Genomic DNA, 21,440 nt, shown 5'->3' on the forward strand with positions numbered 1-21,440 from the left:
TCAACAGTCCTATTCTGTAATATAATCTATGTTCTTGCCTGAAATGTTTAATATCCCTCTTTATTTTGACAGATACTTAAACATGCTTAATTTAAATTTCCTCTAATGTTTTCCTACTCACTCTCTTTCATTGTATGTGACAGTCCCCAGTGTCAATAGATGGCATCCATAACACTGTCTGTCATCATTAGGATTTCTCCACTGCCCACTCTTGTAGGAGTCTCTCCCCTCACACACTTGGTCTCCCACAGATTCTCCAGGGCAGTCCTTGGAGTCAGGCACATCTGCTTATACTGTCCATGTATTTCTGTCTGTATCTAAGTATTTATGTATCTATGTTACTATCTATGGATCAAAGTGACTATGTGTCTTTCTATGTAACCATTGATCTATGTATGTGTCTATGTAATTTTCAATCTGTATATTTATCTATGTATGTATGTCTACCTATGGTAGATATCTATCTATGTACCTATCATTGACTTATCTATCAATCTACCTGTCCTCTACATCTATATCTATGCATCTATCACCTCTATCTATATGTTTACTATCATCTATGTACTATTATTTACCTACCTATCATTTATCATCTATTTATATCTCCATACACTTATCTTTTATTTATGTCTCTATCTTTATCCATCTGTTATGAATTAATACCAGATGGTGTGTATGCAGACATGGGCTCTGCATGGTTATGGAATATCTCAGCAGAAATGCTTTTCAGAAACCAAAGCCTCTCTGGACCTAAAGCAGGAACATTAGAGTCAGGTCTGGGGACACCCAGACTCACTTTCTGTGAGACCACAGCAATGAGCCCACGAGGTGGCCCCTGCACAGTTCCCAACCTGTGGAGCCCTGTCCTCCTCCCCACAGACAAGGACAGCGAAGATGGTGAAAGGATGGTGGGGTACTCCAATTCCACTGCCCTCCTGGGCCTCAGTGAGTTGGAACACAGGGTCAGAACCCCAGGGAGAAAGTAAGGGAGATGCCCCTTTTGTCTGTAAAAGTGACTGTCAGGAAGAATCACAGGTAAACCCCATACCTGCTCTCAAGAAGGGGTGTCCTTTCTGCCTTACACACCAAGGCTCACCAGAGTTCTGTCTTCTCGGCATCATTGAGAGAACAGAGACCATCCAGCATCCCACCCTCCCCTCCCCAGCACTCATGAGAGGGCTGCTAAGGGCCCTTGTCTTGATCTTGGGTACAGGACGTTCTAGGAGACACAGTGGACCTGTGGCTCATGAGCATCAGGAGAGGCCACAGGGCCAGCATATTTCTCTCCTGCAAGAGGGAATGCAGCTCAGGCAGTCCCCAGCTCCAGGACACCACATGGGGTGTGGTTTCAAAGCCACTTCCCTCTTTATGGTTCCACAAAGGCAGCATTGGGTGAAACTCAATGGGAAGAACCAACAGCTCCTCAGAAAATAAAAGACCACACGTCTGTGGGAGAGTTGAAGCTCACTCAGGACAGCCTGAACTCTCAATGCTGCTTTATTCCCATAAGAATTGTGTAGGGACTTAGCCTCCAGACTCCCTCCCAAAGAAGATGGTTGCTGGGAAGAAAAGGGAAGCAGCTTGGGGACAGTCCCCAAACTAAAGGGGAGAGAAGTGGATTGCCCATCACTTCCCCTTCCCCAAACTCTCCCATAACCTCTGAGTAACTGTGAACTCAAATATTTATTTGAGTGAAAATAATCCAGCAACTGGAGGGATGACACGTATAAATACGTGTTTACTGACCTCCCCTTGCTTTCACTCTCAGTGAAGACAGAAAGCACAGGTTTGTGATGGGGTGGGGCTGCCAGGGGGCAGAATGAGGTGCGGGGAGGATGCGAGAGTTGTGTAGACACTTCCTCATCTCCTCCTTCAACAGTTCCATCCAAGGGGAAAACTGTGGAAAATGAACCAACGAAAAACAAGGAGGTCAAGACTGGTGTGGCTCAGGGAGATGGGAAACTAAAGATCAGTACGTCTCCCTGAAGGGAAACCACACCTAAGATGGAGACTGGAATGATGCTGAATTTCTCCCACTGAACATGACCCTGAGTGCAGAAAGTACAAAAAGCAGCCATATGATTTATATACATAGACTCACAACAGGTCTTCATCACTCACCACTGGCTCCTCACATCAGAACAGTAAATAGAATATTCACACACGTCCTTTGCCAAATTTTCTTCTCCCTCTCGGTGCTTCTTCTTGTCTGAGGCCCCCTGTTGCTTTGGCCCATGTCCCTGCACCAGAGTCCAGTTTGACTGTGTGTCTTGCTTTGGGTATTGTCTGAATCTTCCCCTAATTTTTCCTGATATCCACATACACTGCAGACTTGGACTTGTTGATCTTGTCACTGTGATGTCCTCTAGGGTGCTCTAACTGCACACACATGACTGGGCAACTTCCAGAGGGGGACTTCCATGAGCCCACTTAACTGGTGACATCCTCTCTGAAGGGCTGCAGCCCATGTCATCACCCTTAGGACTCTTCCTTTGGTAGAGGATAGCGAGAGTGACAGTGATGACCAGGGAGAGGCCTCCAACTACAGCTGTCACTATGCCCACCACCACCCCACCCCGAGACTCGGGCCAAACCTCTTTCTCCACCACATAGAGCCAAATGTGTCCCAGCTGAGAGACGGTGTCAGGAGGGCTTTGGCATCACAGATGTAGGCACCATTGTGGATAAACTGCATGGTGTTCATGTTGCTCGATGCATATATCTTGCTGAGCTCTCCAGCCCATTTGATTCTGTCCTGAAAGAGTGGGCAATTCCCAGGACACACTTGGCCTTGGCAGTAGTGGGAAATGACACGGTGGTGTGAGCCCTCTCTGGCTGGAAGCTCCAGGAGACTGAAGTTAATGGGCTGGTGGCATCTGGGGACTTGAATGTGCATGTCAGCTTCCCTCACATCCATGTGCCACATACATTTCTTATGGGGGGTATACATCCAAGGCTGAGATGCCTGCAGTCAGCAGCCTGAGCCCCACTGCCAGCACTGACCACAGACAGTGCCTGTGATCTGGGGCCACAGTCACTGGGGCCCAGCCCTGGTGAGCACAGCCATCAATCTCTGCTGCAGCCCAACCCTGAACTGCACACGGTCTCAGCCTCCTGTGGCTCCTTGAGTCCTGAGCATGGGCACAGCCTCCTGCACCAGTCAGGGCACCAGTCTCTCTCAGTGTCTCACTCGGGTTGTACTCATCCTGCATTCAGGACTGTTTGCATTAGCTCTTTCCCTTTGTTCCAGGATGTTGATGCAGCAACTCCAGAGAAACCTCAGACCCACACTTCCTGACCACTGTTGTAGCTGCAGGCTCTGTCCTTCATCCTCAGGCTCCAGGAAGGTCCAGGCTGCAGGTTGGGCATGGACCTCTGTCCCAGGTCTCTCCTGGTCCTCAGTGAGTGCTGGAATGGAGGGATAGTGTCCCTGGACACAGGAGATGGGAACCTGGGGATGCATCTTCATCCCTTTTGAGTCCTGACTCCAACCCAGGAGACTCATGGTCCCTCCCAGGGGTCCTACTCCTCAGCTCTGATCCTGACCCAAGTCTGACCATGGAAGGTTCAGTCCTAGAAGTGGGTACCTGGGTGTGGGGACAAGTTCAGACTGAGTCCTTGTTTGGGAGAGGGGATTGGGGCTTTGTTGAAGGTCAGAGCAAGAAGAAGGGCTGTGCTCAGAGGGAATGCTGAGGACGGAGCTGGACATTCTCAGGGGCTGAGCCCTGCCTACATCAGGGCCCCTGAGTGCAGCCCCGGGAGGAGGCTGGGCGCTGGGTGTTTCTCTCACCACAGCTTCTCTTCCAGTGCTCTGCCTGGGCCAGACCATCCACATGTAGGAGGGTGAGTCTATCTTTTAAATTCCATTTTTAATGATGTGTTTTCTGACAAAGTGTTAATTTTTCTTAGAATCCTCTGACAGCTTTCCCTCAGCTAGGTTGAGACCCCAAACCCTCTCTCTGTCTGGATGGGTCTGTTCTCACGCTGTCTGACTCACTGATCTGCAGAGACTCAGCCTTTCTTTCACTTCCACAGATACCCATGTCTGGACCTCTAGATCTCCCCCCAGGCTGACTCTCCTTTAGCTGGGCTGGGCTGGTTCACACTTGGCCTTTGGGTCCCAGCTCAGTGCTTCTCCCTTCTGACTTTCACACAAAGTATTCTGTGCCTTGTCATCCCTGAGATCCCACACTTAACCTGGGGCCCTTGTATACATGTGTGACTGTGGGTTTGCACAATCCCTTCATCAGCCTCTGTGCTTCCTATTTCCTCCAGACAAACAGGCAGGTCCTTGTGTGTGTGGCTCATGTTCGTGGGGCCAGTGGCATGTGAAGGGCCTCTGTTGATGGACAGAGAGGAACTAGGATGTGGTGGAGAGAAGGAGCAAGGGAGCAACTGGAGAGTCTTGAGTAACATCAGCCTCTATCAGGGATCACATGCTGTGGGTGCCATCTTCCTGTTTTAGGGCTATAAGTCCTCTCTTCCCCCTTCCCCAGACACGTGGCACATATGGGATTTCAGGACCCTCAATGCTAGGAATGGGAACACGCTGCAAGGAAGGTAGAGTATGCAGTGGGAACAGAGCTGTGTGCTGCTCAGAAGATTGCCCTGGAGTCAGGAATCCCCACTCACTGGGGATATGTGACCACATCTGGGCAGAGCAGCACCCACACTGGTTGTCCAGTGTAGCTCTGCAGCCCCCATTGGTCCCCACAGTGTCACCAGCTGCCCTTCAGACCTGGCCGAGGTCATTCCCACATCTCAGACTACTGCTTCCCTGTCCCTGTTGCGCGTGGGTCACCGGCCAGCAGTGACCACAGAACGCTGTGGATGGCTCGACAATACTCGAGAAAAAACACACATGCACAGAGACAGACTAGTTTCTGTGGGGAAGTAGGGACGGAATGGCCACCCCCCCTAGTGGGGAGCGCACTGATTTACCGTCCATACCTGCTTTTATTAGGCTCATTTTGCATAATAATTCAGGTAAAGTACAGTACTCATTAGGGGGAAGTAAGGAACCATAGAAAACAAAGAACTCTGCCGGCCTATTGAGTTGGGGTCAAAGAGCTGTAAGACTGAGGAACAAACTAACTTCCTCCTAGGACCCCTCTCATTCAACTGAGAGCATTCTAAACAAAGAAAGTTTCACAGTAATTTACATGTTCTTTCTTAGGCCTGATCACCCTGGGGAATCCGCACTTCTCAGTACCGAGCTGCACCACCCTGTCATTGTTTCAGGCTTAGGTGGAGCAAGGGAACTAAGGCAACCAAGAGATAAGGAGATTTTCTCCCAGACGCTGAGAACTCAGGCTATGTCAGAGCCAAGGAACGAGGGTCCATCACCCCCTTTTGCTGCAGCCCCCCAAGTCCTTCTTTTGGGGGGGCCTCCCAAAGTGATCGTGCCTGGCTTAGGTCATTCCCCCCGTGGGGAATCTTACCCGTCTTTGGCTAACCGACCAAGCTTTTTTGGGGTTCAGTCATGAATAAAGCAGCAGAAGCAGCATTCCTGCCAGGAAGATAAGCTTTTGTCTCCTTGCTGGCTTACGGTTCCAAGGGCGTTCCCTTAGCCTTAGCTAGGCGGGGGTTTCAGCCTCTGATACCAGTCAGGGCGGTTCCCAACATGTCCCCACATGTGACCCATCACCTTTACCCTCTGCCTCCCTCCCAGTGTCTCTGTCCCCTAGGAAGAGTCCATGTCAGGGAGTAGTGCCCAGGACCCCAGGCTGCTCTGGCCTCTCCAGTGTCACCATGAGAAAAGCCCAACATGTGACCAGAACTTGTGGTCCTGTGTCAGGGGGGTCACTCTGCAGTGATGAGGATTCACAGTCCCCTGGAGTGGGCGTGGGGCTGGTGTTTGGGGAAGGATGATGGGACATTCTGAATTGGGTTGTAGGCATGGTTGCACAGCTCTGCAAGTTTGCTGAAAACATGGAAATGAACCCAGAAAACAAGGGGCTGTGAGAGTCATGACTTCCTCCTGCAGGACCCTGAGATCTTCTCTGCTTCTACCTAGGGATCCTGCACAAACCCTCCATCAGGGCCAGGCCAGGCCCTGTGATCCACTGGGGACAGCCTGTGACCATCGTGTGCCGGGGCCCAGCCTGAGCTGATCTATTCCATCTGGTGCAGAAGGAGAATAGATCTGTTTTCTGGGATCAGAAAATCACTTCCTGACACGGCTCACAGCAAGCACAGGCAAGGTTCCCCATTGACACAGTGAGTGATGTCACGCCAGGAGTTATTTCTGCCAGTATCTCAAAGGGCCCAGCTGGTCTAATCAAAGTGAGCCCCTGGAGCTGAAGGTGGCAGGTGAGGACGTCTTGCCCCAGGTCCCTGCACCCTGTCCCCAACACTGTCCTCTGTCCCAGGCTCCCTGCCCTCCTGCTGGCCCCAGCCCTGTGGATCCCATGCCCCGCTGCACTCCTGTGCCTTTGACTTCACACCAGCTTCGGGGCCCTGGAACCCTGTTCCCATCTGGACACCATGATGGCCTGGACATGGAGCCCCAGCACGGGGTGGGCTGGGATTTGTCTTGCAGCTCAAAAGAGAGTATACTTTTAGGAACAGACCCCCTTCAAGGGATCATTTGTCCTTTCACTCAGAATGGTTTTCAGCCATTTTTGTGCTCTTGGGCAGACTCTGTGGGGACCCGAGGGAGTGTGTCCCCTGTGGATGGTCCCTTCACCATGGGCTAGTCACAGGACCCATGAGGTCTGTTACCAGGTATGGACAGTGCTTTGGGGACATCTGAGGTGAGGCTGTCCTTCCTGTCTGTGTGGTCAGCTCCCGGGAGGGCCTGGAGTCAGGGTTTAAGTGACTGGCTCAAGGAGTGGAGCAAGGAGGGAGGGATTCTTCCTTCAAAACCTTGTATTGTTTCTCCCTTTGCTCTTTATGCAGCTGTGACTCAGACTCCAGTGGTTCAGTGGGCATGTCCAGTTTATCCTGACCTATGACCCCTGACTGACCTAGGGCACTGAGGGAGACACAGTGGCCCTGCTTGGTGGGGTCAGCCTTCAGGACCCTTTGGCCTTGTGGCCAGGTGAGGTGGCTCCCACCCATCCTGTTTGTCTCTGGACCAGGGTCCAACTGCTTTGTGCTAATGTTGTGACAAGACATTCTGAGGGGTGTCCAGGCCCTCAAACACATAGAAGCAGAGAATTGCATCCCAATGTCCTCACATGACCTGTCCCCTCTCAGAGGAGTCCTGGGGGCCCCTCTGTAATGAGAGATGCAGAGAAAGAGGCCGGTGTGGACGCTGTGGGAGCTGCAGAGCCAGGCTGAGAGGCATAGGCTGAGGATGGACCTGTTCTAGAGATTTTCCTGCCCCCTCACAGGAGGCCCTGGAGAGCTTAGCCCCGGAACTCGGAGCCCCTTTTGGGCCTGGGAGTAGGGACCTTAGCCTGCAGCTTCCTCTCCTTGTGGCTCTGTTGGGGAGTGGGCAGCAGGATGCCAGTGGGGAGGGGTCCTGCTTCTGTCTCAGTGTATGGACACTCAGCAGGCAGGGAGATCTTGCATCCTCAACTGCAAGAGGCCTGGTCAGCCTGAGGGCTTGAAAGCCAGGATGGGAGACTCTCCCTGGATCTCTGAGCAAGTCTGAGTTTGCAGCTGTGCCTTATACTAGGGGCCTGTAGGTGGCTGGTAGTGAAGCCTGGGTGTGTGGCCCCTGGGGACTGGAGGTGGGGAGGGCAGGGGTTGGGGGCTCCCAGGGAAGGGAAGGTCTGTGCAGGAGACAAACACTGGTCCTTTCTCACTCCCAGGAACAACCTTTGAAGTCACCTCCTCACTCATAGGGGAGGCCTCCCAGACAGTTAAGTCACCTGGGAGCATGTACAGGGCAGTGCTGGTAGGGGATGGGCCTGCCCAATAAAGGAGGAACTCCTGTCTCATAGGTCCTGGGACTGGCTGGTTCGTGTCCACCTGTCAGTGACCCTCTGTCCTCTACTTCCAGCTCCTGCCTCCCAGAGTTGCTCAGTGGAGAACTGTGTCTTCATTGGCTTGGCTGTTGCTGATCCTGGTGGCAATTCTGGCAGAGGCTGGGCACAGCCGGCCCAAGGAGGCCACAAAGACCTCAGGGATGGACACAAGGGAGATCCTGATAGAGAAATTAAACTTCGTGCCTTTAGGTGGGGCTTCCCCAGGGCCTGAGGCTCACACTGGAGCCCCTGAGACCCAGAGCCACACCTCCTGCATCTGTCCCCTTGGGTTCCAGCTGACTTGGATGTAAGGTCCAGGGAAGGGACTCAGCTGGAACCACAATGAGACATCCCTGCACATTCCTCAGGATGACTATTGCTGAAATGAGTTTTTAATGGTGGGCACTAGACATACTGGGGGGATCACTTCATAAGGTATATAAATGTCTAACTCCTCTGCTGTGCACGTGAAATAAGATATTGTATGTTGACTGTAATTAAAGAATAAATTAAACATACTAATCTAAGAACAGTGAGTGAGGCAAGGCTGTGGGGGAGCAGGAGCCCCTGGGCCCCCTGGTGGGGACACAAAGTGGTGCAGCCTCTGAGTAGATCTGCAGGGCTGCTCCTCAGAACGTGAACAGGGAATCTCCCTCCATCCAGCAGCCCCAGTTCAGGTTCCCATGCAGGGAAGTGACAGCAGGGATGTGGACACTGGTTCATGTGCCCCCAGGACAGCGTGACTCACAAAAGTCAAGGGCATCATAGGCTCCTCAGGGTGGAGGAGGAAGCAGACACTTCGTCCCAGTGTTGCCTCCTGAGAAGGACCCACTGGGTTTGAAGACAAGGGAGGAAGGGGCCTCGTTTCACATAATATGGGGACTTCAGACACTGGGAGACAAGGGCAGGATGCTCCCTGGAGCCTCCAGGAGAGAAGGCAGCCCTGCACACACCTCGAGGTCAGCCAGTTCGGTCTCCCCACCTCCCACATCCTGAGATCGCACATCCCTGGGGCTGTGAGTCACCATGGTGGTCCGCATTTGTGAGAGCAGCATGAGGAATCTCAGAAGCCTGGCCTCTGACATTCCAGGGTGTCCGTATGCCCTGGAACTTCTGGAAACAGGGGCAGAAGTTTCTTACAAACCTCTGACCTCACCCTGTGAGCCTTCACCCATACTCAGCCTCCAGAGTCCAAAGCCCCGCTGGGCAACCCATGGGCCCCCGGTCTGGGGGACAAGGCTTCACTCTGAGAACTTGTGTGTGTGTGGCTGCACTACACCCACGCTGGGACCCAGTGCAGCAGGGAGGGACCCAGGACAGGAGGAGGGCCAGTCACCTGGTCTCCTGTAGAGCAGGGCTGGGAAGGGAGACTCCTGCCCTCCCTAGTCCCAGCACCACAGCACACAGGGAGGGGAGGCACCCTTTCCTCTCACTGAGGCTCCTCCTCTCCAGGGAAGTGCAGTCCCCTCCCTGCTGGGATCTGAGCCAGTCTCAGGGAGGAAGGGGCTCCTCCAGGGCAGGCACAGTGCCTGCAAGGTGCCTGTGTCCTGCTGGGAACAGGGGCCCCCAGACTTTGCCAGGGAAGGGCCTTTCCCGCTGCACTTTCTGAGACATTCATACTCCTTAGCTGGGCCCCCATCACGCTGTGTAGATAGACAAGGAGCCGGGGCCCATCTGTGCTCCTGCTCTGGACCAGGGGCCCCCACTGTCTCGGGTCCCTTTCACTGGGAGCAATATTTAGAAAGAGTGACCTGGGGTTATGTGAAGACAGGGCTACTGGGGTTTTGTTCCCTGTGGACCTCTTAGTATCAGAGAGGATGCACCCTGTCCATTCACACAGGTATTTCCCACCTGGGTCATGTTACAGGGTCATTTATGTTGTACCTGTGTCCCTTATAGGAAAACCCAATTCCTAGCAAAGTCATAGATTTCCTTTTTATATTTATTGGTTTTACCATGTAGCCATGGTGAGTGAATATCAATAAGCTCATGTTTATTTTTATTTGTTTATATTCATGTCAGAGTGTGATTTTTCATCTTTTGTGACTTAATTGTGTTTTGCATATGTATAATATTTTCAGGTTTCAGAAGTGACAACTGCCTGGAATGGTAAAATCAGAGATGACCACTCGATTCTTTTCCCTTCCCCTTGTACCCCCACGTATCGGAGGTGACTATTTTTGTTCATTTCCTTTTTCAGAAGGAAAAAATAATATGTGAAAAGCAGGTAAAGAGACACATAATCTTATTTTACCTACTTTGTCATTTTTAAAGATTTTATTTATTTATTTTTAGAGAGAGGGGAAGGGAGAGAGAAAGAGAGGGAGAGAAACATCAATGTGTAGTTGCCCCTCACCTGCCCTCTACTGGGGACCTGGCTGGCCCACAACCCAGGCTTGTGCCCTGACTGAGATTTGAACCAGTGACACCTCTGTTTGCAGACCCATGCTCAATCCACTGAGCCACACCAGCTAGTGCTGTGTGTGTCTTCTTCATCCTTTGATGGGCACTTAGGCTGATTCCGTAGCTTGACTATTGTGAATAATGCTGCAGTAAACATGGCAGTAATTTTATCTGTTGAATAATCTGCTTTCACTTTCTTTGGATATATACCCAGAAGTATAATTGCAGAATGCCGTAATTGGTCTATATTTTTAACTTTTTGAGGAATCTTCATACTGTTTTCCATAGTGGCTGCATTCATTTACATTCCCACTAATGGTGCACGAGGGTTTCCTTATTTCCACATCCTCACCAACACTACTCACCTCCAACAGGTGTGATGTGATAATGCATTTTGGTGTTAATTTGTATTTCCTCCACGATTAGTGATGTTGAGCATCATTTCATGTGTCAGTTGGCCATTTGGAAGTCTTCTTTGGAAAAATATTGACATCCTGTGCTCTTTTGTAATCAGTACTTTTTGTTACTGAGTTGTATGATTTCTTTATATATTTTGGACATTAACCCTGTACACAATATATGCTTGCAATTTCCCCTCTCCCTTTGTAGGGTATCTCTGTAGGTACAGAATCCCACTCAGCTGGGGAGCCAGGCACTCACTCACTCCTCTCCCTTTCAACTTGACATCACCTTGGGAGAGGGCCGGCAAGGAAAAAGTTCTCTTTACCCTTTCAAATGTGCCTTGATTTTCTGAATCTACCATCAGGGTCAAAATGCAGATTTTATTTTATTTTATTTTATTTTATTTTATGTGTTTTAAAGATTTAATTCATTTATTTTTAGACAGAAGGGAAGGAAGGTGGAAAGAGAGGGAGAGAAACGTCAATGTGTGGTGGCCTCTCACACACTCCCTGGGTGGAGAACTGGTCTACCACCCAGGCCTGTGCCCTGACTGAGAACAGAACTGGTGACCCTTTGGTTCACAAGCCAGTGCTCAATACACTGAACTACACTAGCCAGAGTGCAGATTTTATTTTTAAGATTCTTTATCGGCTCTTGTCTTCAAATTGGGTGAATAAAGTTTTGGGAGACATAGTGGGCCTGTTGCCCATGAGCCAGAGGAGAGGTCACAGGGTCAGCGTATTTCTCCCCTGCCACACAGAATGCAGCCCAGGCAGTGCCGAGCTCCAGGACACCACATGGGGTGTGATTTCAAAGCCTCTTCCCTCTTTACGTTCCCATAAAGGCAGTGTTGGCTGCAATGAAGGCGAGAGCCAACAGCTCCTCAGAAAGAAAAGACCACACGTCTATGGGAGAGTTGAAGCTTACCTCACAACAGCTTTCACCCTCAATGCTGCTTTATTCCCATGAGAATTGTGTAGCAGCTTTGCCTCCAGACTCGCTCCCAAAGAGGACAGATGCCGGGGAGAAAAAGGAAGCATCTGGGGACAGTCCCCAAACTGAAGGGGAGAGAAGTGGACACTGCCCATCACTTCCCTTTCCGCTTCCCCAACCTCTCCCATGAGCTCCGTGTAACTGTGAGCTTCTGGGTCTTTTAAAATTATATTTATTTTAATAAGAAATAGTACGGGAACTGGGGGAATGACACATATAAATACGTGTTTACTGACCTCCCCTTGCTTTCACTCTCAGGGAAGACAGAAAGCACAGGTTTGGGATGGGGTAGGGCTGCCAGGGGGCAGAATGAGTTGTGGGGAGGATGCAGAAATTGTTTAGACTCTTCCTCATCTTGTCAGTCATCAGTTCCATCCACGGGGAAAAATGAGGAAAACAAACCAACAAAAAAACAAAGAGGTTCTGACTGGTGTGGTTCAGGGAGATTGGGGCTGTCCCACAAACCAATGAATCTCTGGTTCAATTCCTGGTCAGGGCACCTGCTAGGGTTGCAGGCTGGTTCCCCGTTTGGGGGAGTGCAAAATGCAAATGATTAATGTTTCTGTCACATATCGATGATTTTCTCCCTCTCTCCTCCCTTATCCCTGTCTCCAAAAAGAAATAAAATCTTAAAAAGCAAAACAAAAATAAAAACACAAACCAATAGAAACAGAGGACACATTCCCAAAGTACAATTCCTAGTCCAACTTGCTGACCTACAAATTTAGCCTGTCTTTAACCTCAGGGGACCCTGAGGTCACCATGAAGCTGAGACTGAAGCTTCAGAAGGAAGATCATTCCCTAGAGAGCACTCTGGGGTCCTTCAGACAGGCCACCTAGTGACCCCGTTCCTGCTGAGTGAGCCCCGCACACGGAGCCATCTGCCTCACTGGTGCAGCTCCCTGCAGTCTCTGTCAGTTTCTCTCACATGATGTACACAACCTGCACTGAGAACGGTCTGAAACTAGCTCTTCCCCTTTGCAGGAGGACGTTGATGTAACAACCCTGGGAAAACCGCAGACCCACACTCCCTAACCACTGTGTCAGCTGTGGGCTCTGCCCTTCACCCTCCAGCTCCAGGATGGTGCACCTGTAGGGCTGACCATGGGCCTCCATCCCACCTCCCTCCTGGTCCTCGGTGAGTGCTGGAATGAAGGGATAACATCCTGGGACAGAGGGGGTGGGAGACTGGGAGGTGTCTTCATCCCTTTTGAGTCCTGACTTCTGCCCAGGGGGCTCCTGGTCTTTTCTGGGAGTCTGACCCCTGAGTTCTGGCCCTGACCCAAGTCTGACCATGGAAGGCTGAGTCCTAGAAGTGGGTACCTGGGTGTCAGGACAGGTTCAGTCTGAGTCCTTGTTTGGAAGAGGAGATTGGGGCTTTGTTGAAACTCAGAGCCAGAAGAAGGGCTGTGCTCAGAGGTAATGCTGAGGAGGGAGCTGGAAATTCTTGGGGGCTGAGCACTGCCTCCATCAGGGCTCCTGAGTGTATCCCTGGGAGGAGGCTGGGCACTGGGTGTTTTTCTCACCACAGCTTCTCTTCCAGTGCTCTGCCTGGCCCAGTCCATCCACATGCAGGAGGGTGAGTCTAATTTTCCTAATTTATTTTTTCATATATGTTCTATTTCTACAGGAGATGTTAATATTTCTTAGAGTCCTCTGACAGCTCACTCTCAGCTAGGACGAGACCCAGGCCCTCTCTGTGTCTGGATCGGTCTGTTGTCACGCTGCCTGACCCACTGACCTGTGGAGACACAGCCTTTCTTTCACTTCCACAGACACCCTTGTCCAGCTCTCTTGATCTCCTCCCAGGCTGACTCCCCTCTTGTTGAGCTCGCCTGGTTCACACTTGGCCTTCGAGTCTCAGATCTGGACCTCTTCCCTGTGCTTCCCACATGAGGTCAGCTGTCCCTCATCTGAGACTCCCACACTCACCTGGGGCAGGTGGCTGTGTGTTTGCATGATCCCTCCATCAGCCTCTGTGCTCCCTCTTCCCTCCAGACAAGAAGGCAGGTCCTTGTGTGTGAGTCTCATGTTTGTGGGGGCAGTGGCACATGGAGCTCCTCTGTAGATGGATGGAGAGGAACTGGGATGTGGATGAAAGAATGAGGGAGGGAGGGAGTGGGGAAATGAGTGGGGTGTGTCATCCAGTGCCTACCTCTGTCCGGGATCATGAGCTGTGGGTGCCATGTTCCTCATTCAGATCTACCAGCCCTTTGTTCCCTACTCCCCAGCCATGTGACACACATGGGGTTTTAGGACCCTCAATACTAGAAATGGGAACAGGCTGCGAGGAAGGTAGAGAATGCAGTGGGGACAGAGCTGAGTGATGCTCAGAGGATTGCCCTGGAGTTGGGAATCCCCACCTACTGGGGTCATGTGACCAGACCTGGGTGGAGCTCCACCCCCCACTGGACTTCCAGTACAACTCTGCTGTCCCATTGGTCCCCACAGTGTCACCAGCTGTCCTTCAGTTCTAGCCCAGGTCACTCCCACATCTCAGACTCCTGGTTAGCTGTCCCCACATGTGACCCGTCATCCTCACCCTCTGCCTCCCTCCAAGAGTCTCTATCCCCTAGAAAGTGGCCATGGCAGAAAGATGTGTCCAGGACCCCAGCCTGCACTGACTTCCCCCCACCCTGTTTCACCCTGAGAAAAGCCCAACATGTGACCAGAACTCGGGGTCCTGTGTCAGGGGGGTCCCTCTGCAGTGATGAGGATTCACAGTCCCCTGGACTGGGTGTTGGGGGTGGTGTTTGGGGAAAGGATGGTGGAATGTTCTAAACTGGGTCGTGGCGATGGTCGGAGCACTCTGCATGTTTGTTAAAAACAAGGAAGTAAACTGAGGAAATGGGGGACTGTGGTTCTGGTTACTTCCTCCTGAGGGACCCTGAGATCTCAATTTCCTCCCAGGGGTCCTGCTCAAACCCTCCATCAGGGCTGAGCCGGGACCTGTGATCCTCCGGGGACAGCCTGTGACCATCGTGTGCCAGGGCCCAGCTGGGGCTGACCGATTCCGTGTGGAGGACAAGGAGAATAAATCTGTTCATTGGGATCAGACTGTGATGCCTCCACATGGCTCTCACGAGACAGAGACCACATTCCACATCGATGCCATGAGTGATGGCAATGCCAGGGGTTATCGCTGCCTCTATGAAAAAGAGTCCACCTGGTCTGAGCCCAGTGAGACCCTGGAGCTGAAGGTGACGGACGAGAGCATCACCACTCCACCCTCAGGTTTGCTCCAGGTCCCTATTCCATGTCCCCGGCTGTATCCTCTGTCCCAGGCTCCCTGACCTCCTCCTGACCACCAGCCCTGTGACTCCCCTGTCCCTCTGCACTCATGTCCTTTGATCCTCACCCCCAGCTCAGAGCCCTGGAGCCCTGGACCCTTCCTGACACCACAATGGCCTGGACACTGAGCCCGGCATTGTTGTGGACACAGAGCTGTCCCTGCAGGGCTGGGTGGGGAGTGGACTCCCAGAGGTCAGGTGGGGACAGACCCCCTTCAAGGGGACAGGTGTCACACCCTGAAGGATGATGTTTACTGTCCTTTTTCCTGGGCCAGACTCTATGGGACCCAGGTAATGTGTCCTGTATGCATGATTGATCCTTTTTGGAAACTCATGGGGTCCAGGGGCCCATGGCAGGGCTGAATGTTGCTTTGTGGAATTTCGGGGCTGAAGCTGTCCTTCCCCAGTGTGTTCAGGCCTGAGATGTCTTGGACTCAGAGTCCATCACGACACTCTGACCCCCTCCATGTGCTCCTGGGTTTTACAGGATCAATTCCATGCTGACTCATGGGGTCAGGAGCAGCATGGTGGTGGGAGGTGAGAGGAGTGACCACTTCCTCTCAGCAGAAAGGAGCAGGGGGCTCTCCGTGACTCCTGGCCCCCATTCCTCAGGAATATGAGGACTCATCTGGGACAGAGGGATGGACTGATGTGGTCTGTGGGTGGAAGTTCAGGGTGGAAAGAGGCCAGGACTGGTGGGACGGACCCCAGGCAGTCCCCAGATAGCATCAGCCTTCTCCTGCCCTGTTCACAGGAGCTCCAAGAGCTGTTACCTCCACCCAAACCACACACACAAAACCCCTCTCCACAGCTGGTAAGCAGAGATGGCATCCTGGTGGGGTTTTGGGGGGGTCTGTCATTGGGATCAGGCTCTGGGGTAGAGCCTTCTGCCCTGGGCTGGGAGAGTCAGAGAAAGACAAATACCATATGATCTCAATTCTGTGTGGAGTCTAATGAACAAATAATGTAACAAACAAAATAGAAACAGAGGCACAGATACATAGAACAGAATGACAGCTGTCAGGAAGAGGGGGTTGGGGCTGGGTCACCAAGGTGAAGGATTATTGAAAAAAATCATATGTATGTCTATATATATATACAAATATACACACATATTTACATATCTGTGGTTGACACATACACAGATTTATTTAACTTCAATATGAATGGATTCAATAAAATGTGGTTGCCAATTTGGACAGGACTGATATACGGTATTTCCATTCTCACAGAAAGCTCCACCAGCCGAGCAGCATTGGAGGGAACAGGTGAGGGTCCCAGAGCCAGAGAGACCCCCTGGGTGGGGAGCAGGGACACTCAGAGCCTCCTCTGCCCAGCTCTGGACTTTGACTCATGTCCCCCTGATTCCTCACTTCTAGGACACATGCAGACAAATTCCCCGGACACTAAGACCAGCAGTGAGTGGTGGGTTCAAGGGCCATGGACCTGCAGCTTGCCTCTTGGGGGAGGGAGAAAGAATGGGGTTTGGAGTCCATCACATTCTAGCTATGCCATCGTCCTGTGGGCAGAGGACATCCCCACTCAGGACCCTGGTTTTGTAAAATGGGGGTGATGGTTCCTGTGTTCCGCAGGACTGCGAGGTATGTGAGGGATTATCTGTGTGGGTGTGAACATGCCAAGCCCCCAGCACAGGCGTGGTATACAGTAGGTGCTCAGTAAATGTACACTGCTGATACCTTGATTCCATCTCCCAAGCTCCCCCAGGCCTATCACCAGAGCATCGTTATATTCTTGTCGGGATCCGTGTGGCCTCTCTGCTTTGTCTCCTCCTCCTGGCCTTCCTCTTAGTCCACCGTCAGCGTCAGAAAAAACGTGGTGAGTCTCAGGGTCAGGCTGGGGTCATGGGGAAGGCATTTGGGGTGCTGGGAAGACAGCCTCCCTCCTAATTCACACCCCTGACTGTCCTCAGGGCCCCCCAGCAGCAAGGATGAGGAACCAAGGCCGCAGGAGAGGTGAGACCCCCTTGGGGGTGACCATGTACACCCTCTGCCAGTTCTCTGCCTCCAGGTGCCACCCCCCCCATGGTCACCTGTTCTTTCTCCTCAGGCTCAGCCTGACAGATGTCATCACAGAGAACCCAGCAGGTAAAGGAACAAGGAGAGGGGACCTCTTGGGAGGAGGGAAATGGGCATTCAGTGCCATTCCAGAAGGAGTGGGAGTGGGAGGGTGTCTGGGAACATTGTAGGCTCTTCTGGAGAAGGAGGGTATGAAATCGGACCCTGTGAATTCTCAGGCACATTTGGCTTCAAAGATCCACCCCCAGAGCTGACCACTGTTCTTTCCCCTCCAGATGTGGCCACCACAGTGGATGCAGTTCCTGAGGAAAATGGAGACATGCACAGCCCAGTGAGTCCTTGTATTTGCCACTGGTTTCTGGGTAACTGAGCACCCTCACTGTAACGGGTTCACAAAATCATCCCAGCGTCCTGGGTGAGGATTTGCAGGCAGATGGAATGTGCTGGGTGGTGCTGGGTCAGGGACTCTCATGAGGTTGCTGTGCAGATGACCAGGGCTGTGTCCAGCTGAAGGCTTGACCTGGGCTGCATGGTCCACATGTACGGTGGCACCACTGCAGGAGTGGGGGTGGGAGGCCTCAGTTCCTCTGCAGGAAGGTGGGCTCCTCCATGGCATCTGGCCGACAAAGAGGCAGAGATCCCAGGGTCGGTGTGTGAAAGCCACAATGTCTTTTGTGGCCCCTCCTTGGAGGTGAGAGGCCCTCACTTCTGACATGTTCTGTGGGTCACAGAGACCAACTCTGACTCTGTGTGGAAGGAGGCCACACAATGGAGATTCTGGAGGTGGGATGACAGTGGCCACATGGAAGCTGGCTGCCCAGTCTTTCCTTCCCACAACCCCCACCCCTCAGCCTCGGCCACACTAACTTATCCTGGGTCTGTGCCTCAGAGCCTTGCTGTAGGAGATCCCCAGGAGGTGACATATGCCCAGCTGGACCAGCAGGCGCTCACATGGAGAGCAGCTCGCACCGAGTCCCCACAACCCATGGAGCCCACAGCTGAGTCCAGAATGTATGCAGCCCTCCCCAGATACTAACTTCAGGACCACCTGGCCTCTGCCCTTGGAGACACAGGATGCCACTGTTGCAAAGGCCGGTAGCAGCCACTTGGAGGACTTCCCTATTAAACTATCTCCTTCCTGAAAGTCATCAACACATTTTTGCTGGAGGCAAGACCTGGACTTCAGGGACCCCTAGTGAACATGCAGGAGGGTCACTAACGAGGTGGCCCCTCCTACAACCAACCAGCTTGGTGAAGCACAGTTGTAACTTCTGTTTCCAGAGATCCAGCTACTGGCACCTGGCTGTTTTCTGAGACCCATCTAATGTTGTCCAGCAGTTTTCAGAGACCCATCTAATATTCAGCAGTTCCAGAGGTCGAGCTAATGATGCCCAGGTGGTTTACTCCACCCACCTTATGGGGTCAACTAGCTGCCCTATCACGTTAAATGGAATCTTTACCCTGAGAACTGCTAGGGGGTGCCAGTGTCTCCTTTGGATTAATTTAGTTTTTTTGTTTTTTTGTTTGTTTAGTAGAAAAAAGAAGCAACTTGCATGTCTGTTACAGGCCTGGTATTAAAAATGTCATTCTATATTAAAACAATATTTTAAAAGTTTAACCCAAACTTAGCCAGCTCTTTTAAAAGTGTAATTGCTACTTTAGTTCTGTGAAACATTAGGATATTGAATCCTGGTTCATAGTACCTGGTTCAACCTCCATAGTACCTGCAGTCTTTCCTCTGTTTTGTTTTTACAAACTAGGCACTGAAATACTAAGTTGCCCAAGGTCGGCTACTTCTGACTTCAGGACAGGCTAAACATCCCACTAGCCAGGAGGTTTCTGTCCTGGCTCAGAGAGGGTGTGTGTCCAGCCCTCTCTCTCAATTTAAATTGTACTGATCTCTCATGTGCTATTTCTACTCAGCGTTGATTTACCTCCAGGATTTTGCTTTCTGATTCTCTATCTTTATCTTTATTTCCTTGAGGTTCTGCCATGTATTGATTTTCTGTCTTTCTGTATGGCACCTGTTTGTTACTTTTGATCTCTTAGTACATTAGTCTGGGCTCTCCAGGGACACAGAACCAGTAGGTTTTGGTATGTACATTACCTAGAGACACAGGAGAGGAAGCATGGATTCAGTACAGGAACAGGCTCTCAGGTCACAGAACCTGCAAGTCCCACCAGCTGCCGTCTGCCCATGATGGAGCCCCAGGAGAGCCGGTGCTGTAATTCTGACCACAGATGCCAGGTTCCCTGTAGCACACTAGGACGTCAACTGCTGTGGCCACAACACCCTGAATCCTCAGGTTCACTTCCTGGGTTTTTCCCCAGGGCAGAGTCCATGGTCTGAACTTTCTGTTTCCTGGAGGTGCTGGGTGACTGGGGCTCAGGAACATGGGGCACTGGGCAGGTGGGGTTGAGGCCCGGAATCATAATGTACATGAGCCTTGGTGCCAGGAGGAAGGATGCATTCCCAGAGCCCGATGCTCTTCTTGAGCAGCGGTGACCACAGAATTGAGTGCCCTCTGAGCTGAGCTCATGTCTAGAGAGAGCTGTAGGTCTGTGCCCTTGGAGAGGCTGAGCCCCACCCCATCCAGGAGGACATGACAGCAGGCCTTGCAGACACCTCCTCTTCTCTTTCTGACCTCACTTGGCTGACACAGGGCAATGAAGAAGTGCCTTTCCACTGACCCCAGCTCTTCCTGGAAGACTGCCTGCCTGGTGCTGTGGCCCAGCAGCTCCACTCGGGGCTGTGACCCTAAGACATCTCAGATCTCTCCCTTCAGCTCCTGATTCTCCTCCTCTTGGGTCTGGGCCCTCCCCTGTGAGGTCATAATCATGTGACTCCCTGTATTGAGGGACAGAGGCTAGGAGTCCACCTTCTCTACACACAGTGCCTGTGGTCTGTGCCATAAATGACCTAGAGATGCCCACAGCATCCAGTTAGAACTCCAGCCCCCACACCCATCTGGTTCTTTGCAAACAGAACCTTCCATGAAGCTCCTCTTACCAAACTTTAGACAAAACAATAGTCTGTGTAGTCCATTTTCTTTGTAGACTTAGGGGCTTTTCTTTCAGAGAAAACTGAGCCAACTGGGAGGCAGGTGTGTGCAGAGTGCTGCTCAGGGTCACAGGCCACAGAGGGCCACAGAGACAAGGGCATGGTAACTGAGCAGGCTGCCACCTGCCCTGGAGAGCATGGGGAGGGTAGACTGAGTGGCATTTCACTGTGCCAGGTTCCTCTCTGTGCTCCCCGCCTCCAGTCATCACATGAAGGTCTCAAGGGAGCTGTATGGTTCTCCTTCTGCACTTGGGAAACTGAAGTGTTTGCATAAGTGTGCTGCTGGGGACTGTCAGCCCGTGGAACTGGAAGCTAGGCCAATAAATCTCCCTGCTTATGCAGTCCATGTATTTCTCTCTGTATCTAAGTATCTATCTATGTACCTAAGTCTTTATGTATCTATGTTACTATGTATGTATCAACGTGTCTATGTGTCTATCTATGTAACCATGGTCTATGTTTGTATCTATGTAACTTTCAATCTATATATGTATATATGTATTCATGTATCTGTATGAATACCTATGTATCTAAGTGTGTATATATCTACCTATGGTACATGTGTATCCATGTACCTATCATTTTTCTATCTACCTGTCATTTACTTATCTATCCATCTACCTGTCCTCTACTTCTCTATCTATCCACCCATCCCCTCTATCTACATGTTTATCTATCATCTATGTATCTATTCTTTACGTATCATTTATTATCTCTTTATATCTCCATACACCTGTCTTTTTAAAAATTTATTTATTTTATTTTAGTTATTGTTCCAGTACAGTTTTTTTCCTTTTGTTCCCATTCCAACCCACCCACCCATCCCTCCTCACCTGCCTCCCACTTTCTCCCCACCTAGTTTTTGCCCATGTGTCCTGTATATTTGTTCCTGTAAACCCTTCCCATTCTCCCCTGAAATTCCCTCTTCTCTCCCGTTTGGTCACTATCAGCCTGACCTCTATTTCAATGACTTTGACTATATTTTGCTTGTTTATTTTGTTGCTTAGGCTCCTGTTAAAGGTGAGATCATATGGTATTTGTCTTTCACTGCCTGGCTAATTTTACTTAGCATAATGCTCTCCAGTCCATCCATGCTGTTGCAAAGGGTAGGAGCTCCTTCTTTCTTTCTGCTGCATAGAATTCCATTGTGTAAATGTACCATAGCTCTTTGATCCATTCATTTACTGATGGGCACCTAGGTTGCTTCCATCACTTGGCTATTGTAAATTGTGCTGCTATGAACATTGGGGTGCATAGGTTCTTTTGGGTTAGTGTTTCAGTGTTCTTAGGATATAATCCTAGCAGTGGAATTGCTGGGTCAAAAGGAAGATCCCTTTTT

General features: G+C 51.1%; 1 protein-coding gene and 1 pseudogene across 1 annotated transcript; one reads left to right on the forward strand and one right to left on the reverse strand.

The window, feature by feature from the left end:
• Nucleotides 1–2,298: 2,298 nt before the first annotated feature.
• Nucleotides 2,299–3,212, reverse strand: LOC123804977 (annotated as a pseudogene).
• A 2,908-nt stretch (nt 3,213–6,120) lies between these two features.
• Nucleotides 6,121–18,583, forward strand: LOC123804988 (leukocyte-associated immunoglobulin-like receptor 1). The gene is made up of 12 exons (XM_045817431.1): nt 6,121–6,312; nt 12,699–12,852; nt 13,258–13,293; nt 14,625–14,948; nt 15,759–15,818; nt 16,237–16,272; nt 16,384–16,422; nt 16,721–16,840; nt 16,935–16,977; nt 17,072–17,109; nt 17,316–17,371; nt 17,930–18,583. Exons 2-12 carry the CDS (start codon nt 12,819–12,821, stop codon nt 18,074–18,076), a joined length of 933 nt encoding a protein of 310 aa, XP_045673387.1. The 5' UTR covers nt 6,121–6,312; nt 12,699–12,818; the 3' UTR covers nt 18,077–18,583.
• The last annotated feature ends 2,857 nt before the right edge of the window (nt 18,584–21,440 follow it).

The sequence above is a fragment of the Phyllostomus hastatus genome, unplaced genomic scaffold, assembly GCF_019186645.2.
Source record: "Phyllostomus hastatus isolate PE091 unplaced genomic scaffold, TTU_PhHast_1.1 phas_scaffold_261, whole genome shotgun sequence".
NCBI classification, from domain to species: Eukaryota; Metazoa; Chordata; class Mammalia; order Chiroptera; family Phyllostomidae; genus Phyllostomus; species Phyllostomus hastatus.

What these genes read in the sequence shown, in the direction of transcription:
- LOC123804988 (XM_045817431.1), top strand. Translation starts at nt 12,819, where the DNA reads ATGGGCCTCCATCCCACCTCCCTCCTGGTCCTCG. An exon ending in AAAACCCCTCTCCACAGCTG is followed by an intron (nt 15,819 to 16,236) that starts GTAAGCAGAGAT and finishes CCATTCTCACAG; the next exon opens with AAAGCTCCACCAGCCGAGCA. An exon ending in AGCAGCATTGGAGGGAACAG is followed by an intron (nt 16,273 to 16,383) that starts GTGAGGGTCCCA and finishes CCTCACTTCTAG; the next exon opens with GACACATGCAGACAAATTCC.